Source organism: Myotis brandtii, unplaced genomic scaffold (assembly GCF_000412655.1).
Source record: "Myotis brandtii unplaced genomic scaffold, ASM41265v1 scaffold455, whole genome shotgun sequence".
NCBI classification, from domain to species: Eukaryota; Metazoa; Chordata; class Mammalia; order Chiroptera; family Vespertilionidae; genus Myotis; species Myotis brandtii.
Genome location: NW_005367384.1, coordinates 1,489,473 through 1,506,624, shown reverse-complemented (window position 1 = coordinate 1,506,624; position 17,152 = coordinate 1,489,473). Strand labels below are relative to the sequence as shown.

General features: G+C 38.7%; 1 protein-coding gene across 3 annotated transcripts in view; it reads left to right on the top strand.

Moving 5' to 3' along the window:
• KDM7A (lysine (K)-specific demethylase 7A) overlaps nucleotides 1–14,512 on the top strand; it is a 74,175-nt gene extending 59,663 nt beyond the window's left edge. For all 3 annotated transcript variants that reach the window (XM_014546723.1, XM_014546724.1, XM_014546725.1), the window contains 6 exons: nucleotides 962–1,059; nucleotides 1,561–1,709; nucleotides 2,525–2,733; nucleotides 4,322–4,407; nucleotides 7,309–7,582; nucleotides 8,211–14,512. In XM_014546723.1, the coding sequence (XP_014402209.1) occupies nucleotides 962–1,059; nucleotides 1,561–1,709; nucleotides 2,525–2,733; nucleotides 4,322–4,407; nucleotides 7,309–7,582; nucleotides 8,211–8,305 (911 nt within the window). In that variant the 3' untranslated portion in view covers nucleotides 8,306–14,512. The remainder of the gene's footprint in view (nucleotides 1–961; nucleotides 1,060–1,560; nucleotides 1,710–2,524; nucleotides 2,734–4,321; nucleotides 4,408–7,308; nucleotides 7,583–8,210) is intronic.
• The last annotated feature ends 2,640 nt before the right edge of the window (nucleotides 14,513–17,152 follow it).

Genomic DNA, 17,152 nt, shown 5'->3' with positions numbered 1-17,152 from the left:
ATTGGCTGACCTAAAACTATTAGTAATCCATGTATTGTTTTTCTTGGCTGCCTGTTGACAAGAGGGCCTCTACTTGGCTGTTAATTGCTTATCATTAGTGTGACAAACAGTAATACCTCTTCCTCCTCAATTTTAAGGAGCAGTTAAATATTTTGGTATTTGACAAGTAAGTGTTCCAGATAATTCACATTATTTAATCCAAAGTTACCTTAATTCCTGCTAATTTCAGGTAAATGTGATATTGCTGTAGTTGGTAACTGCATTTGTTCACATGATGGGGAAGGTGGTTAATCAGTAGAATTCATCAAGCGGTAGTTATGAAGTAGTGCCCCATGGAAGAGAAAGGCAGTGCTAAGGCCCAGTCTATAAGCTTGTTGAATTCACTACCTACTTGAATGCTTTTGTTATCTGTTGAGAGAAATAATGCAAAAGGGAAATTGAAAAGTTTCTTGTAGCCGTAACCGGTTTGGCTCAGTGGATAGAGCATCGGCCTTCGGACTGAAGGGTCCCAGGTTCGATTCCGGTCGGGGGCATGTACCTGGGTTGCGGGCACATCTCCAGTGCAGAGTGTGCAGGAGGCAGCTGGTCGGTGTGTCTCTCTCATCAATGTTTCTGACTCTCTAGCTCTCTCCTTTCCTCTCTGTAAAAAATCAATAAAATATATTTAAAAAAAAAAAAAAAAGAAAAGTTTCTTGTAGCTCATGTTAGTGTTGGAGGCTTTTTTCTGGAAAGAAATATTTTTAAAATTTTCAAATAAGGAGTGTATAATTATGTTTAATAAAGTCTAGAAATGTTTGTAGAATACACTTCAATTTGCATCTTGGTCAGTTGGGGAGAAAGTTCTTGGAGGAAGAATGAATGAAAAGAAAGGAGTATAGAACAGGAGTGACATAGACACGAAGCTGGATGGACTTTCAATATCACCCTGTTCATGACCTTCTCTTTGACTCTTACTTCTCAGGGTTTTTTACAAGTGTGAAGTCAGAACTCAGGAATCGATCATCAGAATATTCTGACATTTCTGATTCGGAAGACTCTGGACCTGATTGCACTGCTTTGGTATGCCCAAAGGCCCGTGCTGGGTGCCATTGGGTGGAAAAATGAACACCCACTTTCCTTCCCCGTCTCTCTGACCTTTGTAGCACAGGGTCTTTCCCTGTAATAATCTCTCTCTCTCTCACACGCGAGCACACATGACGCGCACACGCGCACACACACACACACACACACACATGCGTGACTGTTTACATTTGCTAAATGTAGCTTTATCTGATTTTGGAAATGGTGGAGGGAGATACTGTTCTTACATTTCTCATATATCTCCTAGGTTTTATATTTCATTTTACCTTAAAGAAAACATGTACTGTGTGTTTTTTACTACGGAATTATGTTACTATAGTTATGGAGATTTTCACTTTTTCGTATGAAATACAGAAATAATTTCATGATAATTAAGATTCTAACTTTCCCTAGACAGATAAAGTATTTTTTGTTAGTTTGTACAGTCTTGGTCAGATTTCTTATATAGCTTTTCTTTCATTTAATTATTTATTATCTCAGAAAAATAATTTTACCACTGAAGAGTCTGAAAGTTCAGGTGATGAAAAAAAACAAAAGATAACATCAAACTTTAAGGAGGAATCTAATGTGATGAGGAACTTTCTTCAAAAGAGCCAGAAAACATCTAGAAGTGAAATTCCAGTTAAAAGGTAGGTTTGCTGATGGTAGTATTTTCATGACATTCCTATATAATAAAAGCCTAATATGCTAAGTGTCCGGTCGTCTGGTCATCCATTCAACCAATCAAAACGTGATATGCTAATGATATGCTAAGACCGCTCAACCACTAGCTATGACGTGCACTGACCACCAGGGGTCAGACAGTTGACCAGTCATATGATGTGCACTGACCACCAGGAGGCAGATGCTCTGGCCAGTAGGTTAGCTTGCTGCTGGGCCGATCGGGACTGAGTGAGACAGGCCGGACATGCCCTGGAGCCCTCCCCACAGTCCCTCCCTGGCTGGCCAACCTCCCACATCTCTCCCTGGCCCCAATTGTGCACAGATGGGGTCCCTCGGCCTGGCCTGTGCCCTCTTGCAATCCGGGACACCTCAGGGGATGTCGGAGAGCCAGTTTTGGCCCGATTCTGCAGGCAAGGCCAAGGGACCCCACTGGTGCACGAATTCGTGCACCGGGCCTCTAGTGCAGGGGTGGGCAATCTTTTTGACTCGAGGGCCACAATGGGTTCTTAAACTGGACCGGAGGGCCGGAACAAAAGCATGGATGGAGTGTTTGTGTGAACTAATATAAATTCAAAGTAAACATCATTACATAAAAGGGTACGGTCTTTTTTTTTTAGTTTTATTCATTTCAAACAGGCTGGATCCGGCCCGCGGGCCGTAGTTTGCCCACGGCTGCTCTAATGTGATATAAAGACATGAAAACATTTCTTTTAGTTTTAAAATTTACCAAAATGCCATTAGACTAAATAGGCTCTTGTATTTTTGGTTATCTGCTTTTTAGGGAATGTCCTACCTCGACGAGCACAGAGGAAGAAGCGATTCAGGGCATGCTCTCTATGGCAGGGTTGCACTATTCCACATGTTTACAAAGGCAGATACAAAGCACAGGCTGCAGCAGTGAAAGAAACTCTCTCCAGGATCCCAGCAGCTGTCACAGCAGTAACCACGAGGTTAGGCAGCTGTACCGCTATGATAAACCAGTGGAATGTGGTAAGAAACATAAAAGTAACTCATGACCCCCAATGTAATAGCTCTATAATCCCAGTTGAAGTTAGAGATTATGAATAACTGTTTATTGCACATTTTTAGTTGGAAATGGTATTAAGCATATTGGCCAAAATATACGTAATGTTGACAATTTATATAAGGTGCAAGTATAATAATTCAAAATGTAAATTAACTGGGATTGAGAGTCATGTTCACCAGCATAATTTTATCATTGCTATTAAACCATAGTGTTATTTCCCTTTTATAAGTTGATTACAGTGGAAGGAATATTTGGTGCTTTATTATTATTATTATTATTTGTTAATCCTCACCCAAGGATATTTTCTCCATTGATTTTTAGAGGGGAGGTGGGATGCAGGGAGAAAGAGAGAGAGAAACATCAATGTGAGAGAGACTGATTGATTGGTTGCCTCCCGAATGTGTCCTGACTGGGGCCGAGGATTGAACCTGCAACCCAGATATGTGCCCTTGACCAGGAAGTGAACCCACAGCCCTTCAGTGTGTGGGCTGATGCTCGAACCACTTAGCAATACCAGCCAGGGCCTTTAAATGGTCTGCTAAGCTTGAACAATCACCCTTATTTTCTTTTGTAGGAGGGAAAATAAGTTTTGAACTTTCTGATTAGGGACATTCTCTCTTCAGCTTTAAAGGAAGAATTAGGAAAGAGGAAACTCAGTAGTAACATCAGTGATGCCACAGAATGTTTTCTTCTCTGTGCCTTTAAGGGAAATTTTGTTTCCCTAAAAGTGTGAGGAGGACTGGGGAGAAGCTGGTATTATGTTGAAACCAAATGCCTATTATAGCATTTGTGTTTGTTCTCACGGAATTAAATGTCATCTATGTACCAGGAGTTTGACATTATTCCACTTAATTCTTGAAACAACATTTTGTTGTAGGTAATATAACTTTACAGGTAAAGGAAATAGACTTAGTGAAGTTAATTTAACTTCCCCATACTTATATAATTAGTTTTCATTGGTGTTGGAATTTGAACCAGGACTGTCTGATCCCTTTGCTTATTATCTAAGAGAAAACTGAAGTTTAGAGAGATTAAATAATTTACCTAAAAATGCATTGGTAATGGGAGAACTAAAATTCAAATCTAGGTTTCTAGTCTGTCCTTTCATTTTATCTCTCTATAATCTGTTTGGTCCCTTGAAAAGAAAGCTTCTGTGCAAATACTGCAAAATTCAGACAAACATATGCCTTTATTCTATATGGGAAAATATATCATTTTTAGAGAGTGTGTATTGCACTTGGTTTTATATCTACAGCAGATGGCCATAAAATTTTACTCTAGTCTTCCAGCATCTGGCATAAAACCTGCCATATAAAGACAGCCTTTGAGAAGATTGAAGGAATTAGCATGTAAGACAGTGAGCTGATAACTGTTTTGTTTTTGAGAGGGAAAGAAATGTGGTAAACATATGTGAATAAATATTTAAAGAATTAACATATTCAGTTTTTAATAAAATGCAACACAAATTTGCTTTCAGTTTTAAGCATTTAGCAAACTTTGTTCTTTGAGATTAAGTTTGTGTGAAGATAATTGATTAAAACCTCTCTCTAGGGTACCATGTCAAGACTGAAGATCAGGACTTGAGGCGTTCCTCTTGGATTAAACAATTTGATACAACTTCCAGATTTAATCTTCAGGTATATTCAAGCTTTGAAACATTAAAAGGAGATTTAGAATTGTCATTAACTCTCTTTTTGCTTTCCTTCTTTCTGGGAAGGTAAAAAATTACAATTAAATGCACATTTGAACAACTATCCATTTTTAGAGATTCTGATATAATGACCAATGCAAAGCTCATGGATATACCGTGATCTGGAAAAGAATAGCTTATTCCAGGAAGTAGTTAAAAAATACTGGCTGCCAGTACCTTTTGGTGTGTCTAGTTAGAATGAAACATGAAAGGAAAGGAAAGTACTAGAGGATCTCTATTTAATCTCTGAAATTGTTTCTTGTACATTTTTCATTTCTTTTTTTTTTTTATTGTATTTATTATTTATTTATTTACCTACTTACGTTAATCCTCGCGGAGGATATTTTTCCATTGATTTTTAGGGAGAGTAGAAGAGAGAGGGAAAGACCGAGAGAAACATCAGTGTGAGAGAAACACATTGATTGGTTGCCTCCTCCACGATCCCCAACCAGGGCCCGGGCTGGGGAGGAGCTTGCATCCAAGGTATATGCCCTTGACTGGAATCCAACCTGGGACCCTTTAGTCCACAAGCTGACGCTCTATCCCAACCATGTCAAACTTGCGGCCTGTGGGCCACAAGTTTGACATGCTTGCTATCCACTGGGCCAAATCGGCTAGGGCTTGAACATTTTTAGATGCTTAATTTCTTTGAGAATTTGATGAGAGTTATAGATTCTCTTTCCAGAAAATGATCATCATAAATGCTGACTTTTGCTTACATATTCTTATGATTTAGACCCCAGACCACTCATTGACTCCAAATTAAGAACGCTTGCTCTAAGAGAGGACACTTTATATATTTGGATCCCAGCATATTAATACTCATACCAAGCAAAATGAACCCCTTATAGCTTTTTAAAATTTCCTTTTTTTAAATAAAAATATTTTTATTGATTTTAGAGAGAGAGGAAGGGAGAGGGGGAGAGAAAGAAACATGGATGTGAGAGGGAAACACTGATTGGCTGCTTCCTGCATGCCTCCTACTGGGAATTGAGCCCGTAGAATCCAACCAGTGACCTTTAGATTCACGGGATGACACTCAGTCAACTGAACCACACTAGCCAGGGCCCAAAATAGCTTTTTTAAAAAGAAAAAATTTTACCAATAGTGCTAAGCAAGGAAAGTAATATGACTTTTTGCTGCAAATCTTAGAAAATGACAGCCAAAGAAAGAATCAAAATTTTCATGTGGCAGATTGGGGTCCCTAAACCTCCTAGACTCCAAGCATACTCGTGAGTAATAGAATTATGGGTATTTTTTATTTTCTTCGTTTGGCTTATCCATATTTTCTAAATACTCACCAACCGCTTTTACAATAAGAAAAGAAACCAATATGCCAGGTTATTTTTCAAGGCAGTTTTGTCTGTACAAGTTCTTTTAACAGTATCCTCCAGACTCAAAGATCAGGTAAGAAATCCCTTCACTGTTATCATTCACTTATTCAGTGTATGATTTTACAGTGCCTCACTATAGCTGGTCATGAAGTTTATAATTTCACTATAGGATTCAGTATTAAAAGTAAGCTATTATTTAAATCTAACTGTTGTTTTTATAGTTGTCTTTGAAAATGAAGATAGATGATTAGCATGATCATTTTGGAGACAATCATTTCTTTTGTTTATAATTGAGAGATATTTTAGAGGCATGTCAAATCATAGCAGTTGTCTCTTCATGCTCAAGCATATTTGTAAAATAATTTATTTTTATTTTTTTAAAAATATATTTTATTGATTTTTTACAGAGAGGAAGGGAGAGAGTTAGAAACATCGATGAGAGAGAAACATCGACCAGCTGCCTCCTGCACACCCCCTACTGGGGATGTGCCTGCAACCAAGGTACATGCCCTTGACCGGAATCAAACCTGGGACCTTTCAGTCTGCAGGCCGATGCTCTATCCACTGAGCCAAACCGGTTAGGGCTGTAAAATAATTTAAAGCAAGTCTGTGCTTACTGCTGTTTTTAAAACTTATTTAATCATTACAGAATTGGAGATATAAGAAAGTAAGATTAAAAAAGAGAATCAGAGATACATTTTATATCTCACACCCACATAATTAAAGCTAATTTTGTGAAACATCACATCTGCAGTGTGCTCTATCTTTTCAAGTTTGTCTTTTTCTTTCTCTGTTTAATTTTGGTCATGGCTCTCTCCATTGATTTCAAGACCCGTCAATCAGTAGCAGTGTTTGTTTTTTCCTTACAGTTCACTCAGTAATCTTAAGAGACTGAAGGAAAAATGGTTACAGAAAAAACAGACCTGAGACTTCAGGATCTAGGTTTGTTTTGTTTTTTAGTAACCAACTTAAATACAGTAGAGATGAACCCTATGGAAGTTACGTTCTAAAAAAGATAGTATATAACACAGTGAGAGATATATGGGAACTGTGCCATGCTGAGGAGGCAGTAGGACCACTTCTCCCATCTTGGCTTCCTTTCACAGCACATGCTCACTGAGTTCAGGATGGCTTGTTGAAATTACATTCATTCTCCCTCCCTCCCCTTTCCTCCTCCCCTCCGTCCTCCCTCTCAGTCTGTGCCTCTCTTTGTCTCTTTCTGTCTCCCTCTCCCTCTTCCTCTCCCCTACTCTCCCCCTCCCCCCATCCATATATAATGCTTGCTTCTTGGGTTAAGTTATGATGCAGCTTCAAGACTTGAATCCTTCAGAGCTTTTAGCTTTTGGAATGAATGGGCTATCATGAAGGGTAGTCTTTTGTGGCCACTACATGTTAAGAAAACCAAAGTTCAGTAGTCTAGTTTTTCTCTCTTGGCTTGGTAATGTATAGAGAGGTTGAAAACTTCACTTCTTTTAAAGGAACCTTAATAATTCAGCCTTATTTTCATTCTTTAGGATCCAAGTAGAGGCCATAAATATATCAAAAAGGAAGGTTCATCAGAAATCAGTCAAAAGGTACACAGTAGGAATTCTGTGGACAGCAGTGGCTCCAGCCCTCAGAATGGAAAGTACATGCAGAATTCAAGCTTGGTTTCAGGGGCATGCCAGATAAGTAATGGCAGTGTAAGCCCAGAAAGGCCAGTTGGTGAAACTTCCTTTTCAGTGCCCCTTCACCCCACCAAGAGACCTGCATCAAACCCACCACCGATCAGCAACCAGGCAACAAAAGGTAACTTTTGCACATTTGTAGGTTATGTATGTTTTTGACTGTGTAAGATGGTGAGAGTGGCAGTTCTGATAGAGGTAGTGTCTGTAGTCAAGTTGCTCACAGCCTGGTGCACTGTGGACACCACAGTGATAACAGTTTATACAGGTTACTGTGGGAATAGCGGGATACTGAGTCACCTCTGAGGATCAGGAGTGGCTTTTGGGCGGAGGAGGTAGATCCTGAAAAAGATGGTAAGGGGTTAGTTAGCCCTGCCGAGTTGGGGAAGTGACATGATAGCATTGAAGGAAAGGAGCTACTGTGACCCATGGTACAAAGGTGAGAAATAGCACTTCAGTCCATTTTGTTGCTGAACACAGTTTGTTGCAGAATATGGTAAGAGCTCATGCTGAAGAGATGGGTGGGGATCAGACTGTGTGAGGGCCACGCAAGTCCTGTGAAGAAGGTTGGCCTTTATCCCTCACGTGCAGAGATGACAGGGATTAAACAGTAGAATTCCAGGAGTGTGACTTTGCCCATTCAGAACACCTGGAAGACTTGCTTACCACAGAGCCCTCCCTTTAAATCTTCCAGGTCCTGGGTGCCAAGTATGATTTGCATCGTTATTTACACTGCTATTGGTGTTTTATAGGTAAACGTCCAAAAAAAGGAATGGCAACAGCCAAACAACGCCTTGGGAAGATCCTTAAGTTGAACAGAAATGGCCATGCACGTTTCTTTGTGTGATGGAGCTGCTGTTGGGATCACTCTTCCCTTTGGAGACCAGTCTCGGGGGTGTGGGAGCCTGGAGCTTCCGCCATGCATGTCCAGTAGAGAACACTGCCTGGAGAACAAAATGAACCTGATGCTGCATTTTCACTGTGCCACACCCACTCAGCAATAACCATTTTGGACCTGGTGGGGGAGAGGAAGAAGGAGGGTAGAACCTTAAAAGGAGACCTTGAACTGAAAAGGGTCTCTTGTCAGGGCTTGAATTTCATTTTGTTGTTGGTAGTGTCTTGATTTATTTTCAGTGGTAAAGAATTATCAATAATTTATTTAACAGATTTTTTTAAAAGTTAACAGCTTTTAAATTCTTTTTTAAAGCTATTTATTTGGAAGATTTCTGGAGAAATATCTCACTAATTTAGATTTAAGAATGTGAAGGTTTTTAAATTATTTTTGATAGTGTGTGTGTTACATGTGGGGAAGAGCCACAGTAACAGTAACTAGTCTGGACTCTTAAATTTGATATTCAGGTTAAAGTCTTAAACAGGGATTTGATGCATTAATTATTTTAAATTAAGATGTATATGGAAATCATTTTATTTTATATATTTCATGTTTTTTATAAGCTATTAGCTTCGCTTTTGCTAACATCCAAGGTGCATACTGTTATCCAGGTTGATGACCTTATATCCCACCTTCCCCCTCTGCACTCCCAGCTTTTGTGATGATACAAGACTCTTCTCTTTGCAGGGAAACACTTTCATAGCCGATGTGTTAGACCTACATTATAAAAGACCCCAACATTTCTCATTTCGTTTGACATTGCAATTTTTTCCTAAATATAACAAAGGCTTCTTGCATTTTCATTTTTGCTGATGACCTGGGTTCCAAAGAGAACAGCTTTAATATCTTTTTCCTATTTGTGGAAAAAGTATTAAGTTTGATTAAATTGTCATATTTCTAGTTTTTCAAATGCGTTTGTAACTACAGAGGGCCTTCTTCATACTGCTGGTATTAGAGGGCAGGACCAACACCTGCCACAAAGGTTATATTTTATGACGCTTTTATTCTGTGTACCTAATTTGTTGGGAAATAAGATTTGACTTAGTTGTTCAACTCTGCATAATAAGCCGTAATATAATAGGACTATACTATATTAATTGTGTAGAAGCAAGCATGTTGGAGTAGACCTTTTGCAGGTGTGTGTGTGTGTGTGTGTGTGTGTGTGTGTTTAGTTTTTTATTTCTTAACCTTCTAAAGAATTATTTAAGACATGGATTTGAAGTAAAATGGGTGCTTCTTGTAGTTTCTTCCATCTATCCTAACTTAGCCAGTGCATATTGAGGTTAAGTATCTGATTGAGCTTTAAAGTAATCATATATCTCTTTTATGCACAATTTTTACTAAATGCCAGCTAATAATAGCTAATATTTCCCCCTACCCCCCATGACTTAGAAATAAGTAATTTCAAGGCTGGGGTGATGTGGGGTGGAGATATTTCCAATGCTGACAGGAGAGCATTATACAACTTCCTACAAAGAAAATATAGGCAAATAAGATCAAATTTATTTTTATGAAGAAGAAATATGGCCATATTATGGATATCCTTTTATTTACTGAGCCAAGGTAGCAGAACTTTCCCTTCTATATTTAGTATCATGTGCAGTGCTAAGAAAAAGAAATCCATACCATCCTCCTCCATGGTTGCATTCAAATGTGTATTTTCAAAGAGAGAGATTTCTTACTCTGTCTTCATTCCAGTATTTCATGGAATAAATATGAAGTAACTTATGAATTAGCCTTTTTGGCCCAAGTGACTGAATCAAGTCTGGATCTTACCTGGTGTCAGGAAGGATTTTGTGGAAATACTAAATGCCTATAAGTGGCCTACTTAAATTCTGCACGATGCCAAAACTAGTTAAGAGATGGGCATGGTTAGTCATTTGATGGATGATTCGATTTGAAAAATGTAAAAATTTGGGTTTGACTGATTGTGCCACCTTCCCACACAGTATATTACTGTGATGTTTTGGTTTTTTTTTTTTTCAGTTACATCATGATCTGGGTTCTTTTTTTATGTTCTTCTCACAGCTCTAAGTGTTTTTAATTACCTGAATTTTTTTCTTTAACTATAAAAATTAAAATAAAACAATTTCTTTTTATGAGTTAAAATTGTGGCCAGTATCCACCCTGTGTACCTAGGCCGGTAAATACTTATTTTAAGTAGACAGTATGTGGAACTTCTAAGTGAAGGTACTGTGGATTCATTTTTGGCAATTTAGCCCATTAACTGGCTAAGTTAAAAAAAAAAAAAACTTTCAGCAGGGTCATAAATATAACCACTACTCAGAACACATGTATCTTCTTCTGAATTGGTGCAGATTCAGCCACTGGTCCAGGAACTTTCCTAGTCTTACAGAGTTACTGGTTCTGATGCATCCCCTGTAGCTCGGAAATGACTGAACCTTGAGGTAACTGCAGCCAGTATCTGGACTTAACTGTAACAGACAACCTTGTGTTTTCCCCTTGGTCTCATAAACAATACTACTGCACAGATACTATGACTTACGAAGACAGCAGTGGTGGCATTTAGCTAGTTATAAGCAAATAGAAATATGTAAAGCAGAATTATGATTAAATGTATGCATTTTTAATTATAGTAGATAATTTTCCTGTATTGATTCAAGTAAGTAACTTCTGTTAACCTAGTATCCACTGTACTGTAATTCATAATGTCATATAATATAATGCTCTCCAGTATTGATTAATGTTGTAAACAGTACAAAGCTGGCATTTATGATAGTTTTGTATCCTAGAAATACATTGAACTTCATAAGCATCAGTTAATTTTTAAAGCATACAAAATTGAAAATTCTGACTGAAATCATCTTATAAACTCAGAAAACAAGGCCATCTTTATTACTACTTAAATACTTAGCTTGAATACTGTTCTGTTTTTTTAATAATCCCAGTTATTGCCTTTTAAATGAACTCTACTGTATTTATTCTTATGAGATCAGCAGGTATTTATCAGACACCTACTATGTGCCCAGCACTACATAGTACTGTGGGGAAGTGTAAAGTTGAAATGTGGTCTCTGCCTTTGAAGGTATCTTCGTCAGGAAATAAGCAGTGTTATTTTTACTTCTAAGCAAACATAAGCAAAAGAGAGCCCATTTATTTAAAAAAGCATTAACTTCATTTGTTTCAATTGAGATATACTATGCTATATAGACGTGGAAGTAATTTTTTTTAATTTTTAAAATGTAAAAAACATTTCAGAAATTAACAATTTAATGTTGGCAGTAGAGGGTCATGGTTTAGTATGAAAGAGAGCAGACAACTTGGATTTTTGCCCAGGTTCTGCCATTTTTATGTCAGCTCTGTGACCTTGAATAAGTTGCTTATTCTTACTACATCTTAGTTTTCTCATTTGTTAGTTTGGATAAAAATGCAGTTAACAAATACATGGAAAAGTGTTTCTTAATCTAGTAACACTTCATGCTTGCAGTTAATTTATCATTATTTAAGTTGCCACTGATAATGAATGCACATTTTTATGCATTTTAAATTTAAACTGTTATTACTCATAAAATTTGTTTTATGTCAAATCTATGCCCAGAGCATGCTACCTAAAAAACCTGAAGAGTCTCTAACAAGGTGCTGAATTACAATTAAAATTAGTGCTTGAAGTGAAAGAAAAGTGAAATAGTTTATGGATAAGAGTGATACTGTTTATCCTCAAGTAAGTAATGTTTATCCTCAAGTAATCATTAAGATGACTTAAGGAAAGATTCTTTCTGCTTGTTTCAAGAGATGCTTTCTATAGTAACTCCCCCAAGAGCTCCTGAATCACCGTGCCACCCGGTACACCACTGCCAGAAGTAACTATTGCAGTGTATCAGCATTTTACAATTTCACATGGAGATGAAGGCTTAATAATGTCAATCTGAAAATTTTTCAAAAATTCATTTTTTTCTCATTAAATATTAAGCCAGTTGCTCCCTCCAAAAAGAAAAGCTAAAGATCACCAGTTGTTTCTGGATGCCCTAGACCTTTATCTAAAGCAATCTCGAGAAGGTTGAGCATCAGGTCATTAGGAAAAACGTGTTACTGGTAACTAAAGAAGACAAATGGAACCCTAATAGGGCAGTGATTTGCCTGGGGTCACAGTAGATTCTAGACCTCTGGTACCTTGCTTCCTACCACAGCTCTTCTCTGTGATGCTGTGCAGCCTCTGCTTGTCCTGGGGGTGATGTTGATATGCTTGCTAGAAGCCAGATGGAAAGAAAGGAGAAGTAATATACTCATTACATTGCTGTTGGACTAAAGTAATTTTGATACTATAGCCTTACTAAAAACCCTGCTCTTATTTTTATTTGTTCTTCAGTGAAAATCATGACATAAAAGTCAAATCTTTTATATCCCTTACATTAAATTTTTAAAAATTAAGGTCGTTAAGAAGCAAATGCCTATTTCCAAAGCAATTAGCTTATCATATTTGACTGTGGTTTTACTCTTTTATACTATTTTTCTCCTCTTTAGTGGGTAGGGAAAATAATGCTCATTTACCTGCATTCTACCCCGTAGAGTCTCCCTCTCACCCATGGTGCCCTCTCTAGTGTCCTAAAGCTTTGTCTTAACAAGTGCAACATTAAATTTTTGTTAAAACCCTTTCAAAACTATATTCAGTGATTCTTCCAACAAGTTGATCTGTTCTGCACTATTTCACTAATAAACCCTGGCTACCACGTAGCCCTTGACCTCCAAGTAGCTTACCTATGCAAGACCTGTGACATTCTGAACTCACGTTTCCTTATTTCAGAAAGCAGTCCTAAGTGGAACTTAATCATAACAATAATCCTTGCCTCCACCTACTTTTATTTTGGCCATTTCCTTTTTAAAATGCCAGCTATTTTCCCCCAAGGTATTTCACCAAAACAGTGATCATAAGTGCTGGAATATATAATATCTTGCAGGAATGAAATAACCCAGACATACTCTTATATTCCTGTGGTAGTTGGTTGGTAACAGTTACCATTATTAAGTGGAATATATAGTGAGGAATTCATTCATTAATTCCTTGCCTAGAATCATTTCTTCCCTCAAAGATTCATACGTAACCTTTTATTTTTACAAAGCATACATATAACTTCCACATTATAGTCAGGGACCTGAGGTGTCACTTGCTAAGTGAACCCCAGGTTATTTTATATTGCAAAAGAAACCTAAACCAAACTAAGGGCCTTACATTTATGGTTAGACTGAATCAAAAGCTATAACCTCAGTTTTTCCCAAAATAGCTTCTGACTGCAAACGCGTCATGCAGTTGTTAGGTATGAAATAGCACTGATCAGGAAATGCATGTGCAACTTCGCAGACTGTATTTCCTTCCGAAAAGACTTTTCTACTTTTAATATAAATTAAGCCATAATAGTTACATGCTGTGGAAAGAGGGTGAAAGGTTCATTTGAAGAGATTATATAATATGAATTTTCACATTTACTGTGAAATGTCTAACTTTTCCAGTGCTTCAGCAGGTTTGTTTGTTTTTTTGAGGGGGTAGAGGGAGGTGATAGGGTGGGGTAGTATTGATTTTAGAGATTTCAAATCTGTGAAATTTGAAAAGGGGACAGTTGTTGGCTATGGTATTTATTAGTTTTGTAGTAATGTTTTGCTAGCCTGACTGACTTTCCTTAACTGATTTTTATGCCCATGGTCCAAGGAGACTGGTACCCTTTCTTGTTTGGGGTGTCTGCGGAGTAGTGTCTTGTCTGTTTGTATAGGCAGTCAGTGTGTGTGCACATGTGTGTCCTTTGAATACAGAAGCACACTGTGTGACTACAGAGTGGGGTGTGGCTGGGAAACGGGATGCTGAAGCTTTAAAGAGCATTTTCTTTTTTGACTCTTAACAGTATTTCCCATCTTTTGCCTGCAGGCAGGGAAAGTGTACAGTATTTATTTTGCTTCTGTTTTAAATTTGTAAGTCTTTAAATAGTTTAATTGGTTATTAGAGGGGAGGACAAGTGACTTGTTTAAAGTTGTATTTGGTATTCTTACTTTTCAATTTCTGTATTTTAAAATATTGAAATCAAAATTGTATTACTTCTGTTTTGATTTTTTTAGTGCTGGGTGTATTTTTGGCTCATTTTGTTTGAAAGTATAAATGTTGAAAATTGTATAAAATGTGTCTTTGAAAGAAAAAAAATTGAATTCTATATCCAATTCTGATTTTCTGTTCTTTTTTTCTGCTTATTGATTCATGGGAGAATTATTGGAGTATGTGAAAAACTGTATCAAACTTAGGCTCCTTAATATTTCTGAAGATTCAAATGTGCAGAGTAATGTGTCATATTATTTTATTAGATGTATTGCTGGGGAAGCAATTAGTGAAAGAGAGGAAAGAAGACAAAAGGGTAATTAGTTGGCAAGATGAGGCTACGCTATGGCCATGGATGCTGGTGCTACTGGGGGACACTTAAAAGCATTTGTTGTCCCCAACCTGGGCACCCCAAAATACTTCTTGAGCACCTGCAGTATACCAGGCATTGTCTAGCACTGAAGCTACAGGAGTAAGATCAAGCCCCAGGCCTGCAGGAGCCTGTGATAGATGTGAAAGGAGGGGAGATCGAGGGTGCTGTGACCTGGCTGCCTAGGGGGGTGGGAGTGGAAGTGTGAGTTCAGTGAGATGAGTTCATCGTGGACATAGTGCTTTTAAGGGTGTGAGAGCCAGGTCTGGGATGAGCTGAGCTTAACTTGGGCCCAGGAGAGGAGCCAGGGACCAAGGAGGAAGGAGCACGGCGGTGGGGAGGCGGGGGCAGCACTTCAGGGCAGAAGAAGAGCCTGGGAGGGGCAGGAAATGGTAGGAGGATCTGCTCTGGAGGAGCCCGAATGCAGATTGATGGAAACCAAGGCACTGAAGGACCCACGGCCTCGGCTCTTCCTGTACTAATACCTGCAAGAGAGTAGGTGGTCCAGAGTGCACCCACTTAAAGGCACCTCAACAGCTGTTACAAGAATGGTGCCCAAAGCACGTTCACACCTCCTCTATCTTACTGGCCTGTTTATTCCAGCGGATTGAAAACTAAGTCTGAATAAATCTGTTCTTTTGTAAAAGTCCACATGCCATCTGTGAACCTGTGGAATGTTTGCCCTTCCTCTAGTTTGCATGTTAGCAACTAATTATCAGGACCGACACTCCTTTGATCTTTAGCTGACCTTTGTGTTTCCACGACCCAGTGAGACTGTGGAAAGTGGGGTGTTACCCACCCCTCATTTTAGAGTGGGAAGAATTGGGTGCTATGTTGCAGACAGGCTTTTGAATAGAAACCCTCATTGTCTTTATTTTCCATTTGAGTACTTGCAGTGTACAAGGCATATTTTCATTTCTTCCTCACAGCCCAACGAGGTAGGTGCTATACTCCCCATCCTGCAGATGAAACTGAGGCCAGAGATAGTAACTGACACGTGCAAGTTCACACTAATAAAAAGTAGAACTGAGATTTTAATCAAAAGCCTAACTCTAAAGGCCACATCATTTTTTATGAATTGTTTTTCTCTAATTATTTTTAAAATTTATTTTCCTTTATTTTTCCTCATCACCTTTTTTTTTTTTTAATGTATTTTATTGATTTTTTACAGAGAGGAAGGGAGAGAGATAGAGAGCTAGAAACATCGATGAGAGAGAAACATCGATCAGCTGCCTCCTGCACATCTCCCACTGGGGATGTGCCCGCAACCCAGGTACATGCCCTTGACCGGAATCGAACCCGGGACCCTTCAGTCCGCAGGCTGATGCTCTATCCACTGAGCCAAACCGGTTTTGGCTCCTCATCACCTTTTATCCACCCCCCCATACACTCTTCCACCTCCACTGCCACCCCAATCACCACACTGTTGTCCATGTCTGTAAGTTCTTTTTTCTTTTTTACTCAATCTCCCCCCAACATCCCTCTTTCCACCAGAGCTGTCTGCCTGCTCTCTCTGAGTCTAATTGTGTTTTACTTTCAGTTATTAAAAAGGAATAGATGGTCTTTAGGAATGATTTGTATTCTAAAAGTTTACTTATAGGCAACCATTTTGGACTGAAAATAATCTTTTTACAGAAGTTTTCTATCATTCAAAGTTTGAGTCTGTCCTTTTCCTAGGGGCTGGGTACAGATGAAAGCATGCTGTTTATCTTCTAGGATCCCACCGTCTAGTGAAGAATGAACTGTACGCAAGGGACAGATGATACTGTTAGAATCTATGAACCTAACATGAATTCCCAAAGTCCCAGAGTTAGGCCGTGCCTAGTGCACCCCTTCCACTGGACATGGCCCTGCAGGACGGCACAGCCGTCTACCACTGCCCTTCCCACACTGCAACCTCTCCGGGCATCATTTCCTGCCCCTCAGCTCTGATAAAAGGGTCAGCCCAGATAAGGAAGGAGAAAGAAGTCCATCCATATTTCTCTTTCTATATCTCTATATATCTCCCCAACTGCTCAGGAGGTCACTTAGGGCACAGCCTTCAATAGTCTACAATAACCACAGCAGTGATTCTCCCAAAGTCTGACTTAAGAATAAAAGTTGAGAATAAAAAAGTCAATTACCATATTGGAGGTTTTGCCAATGGGAGGCAAAGCTGTGCTTATTCTCTGGTCTGGGGGCTAACTACTGGTGTTAGTTTGCTAGGGCTACTATAACAAAGTACCACAGACTGCGTGGCTTAAACAGCAGATTTGTTTTTTCATCCCTCTCGAGGTTAGAGGTTGGAGACTAAGGTGTTAGCAGGGTGGGGGCAAAAAAGAAGGATCCATTCCAAGCCTCTCCTCAACTTGCAGATGGCCATCATATCCGTGTCTCTCACATCGTCTTCCCTCTC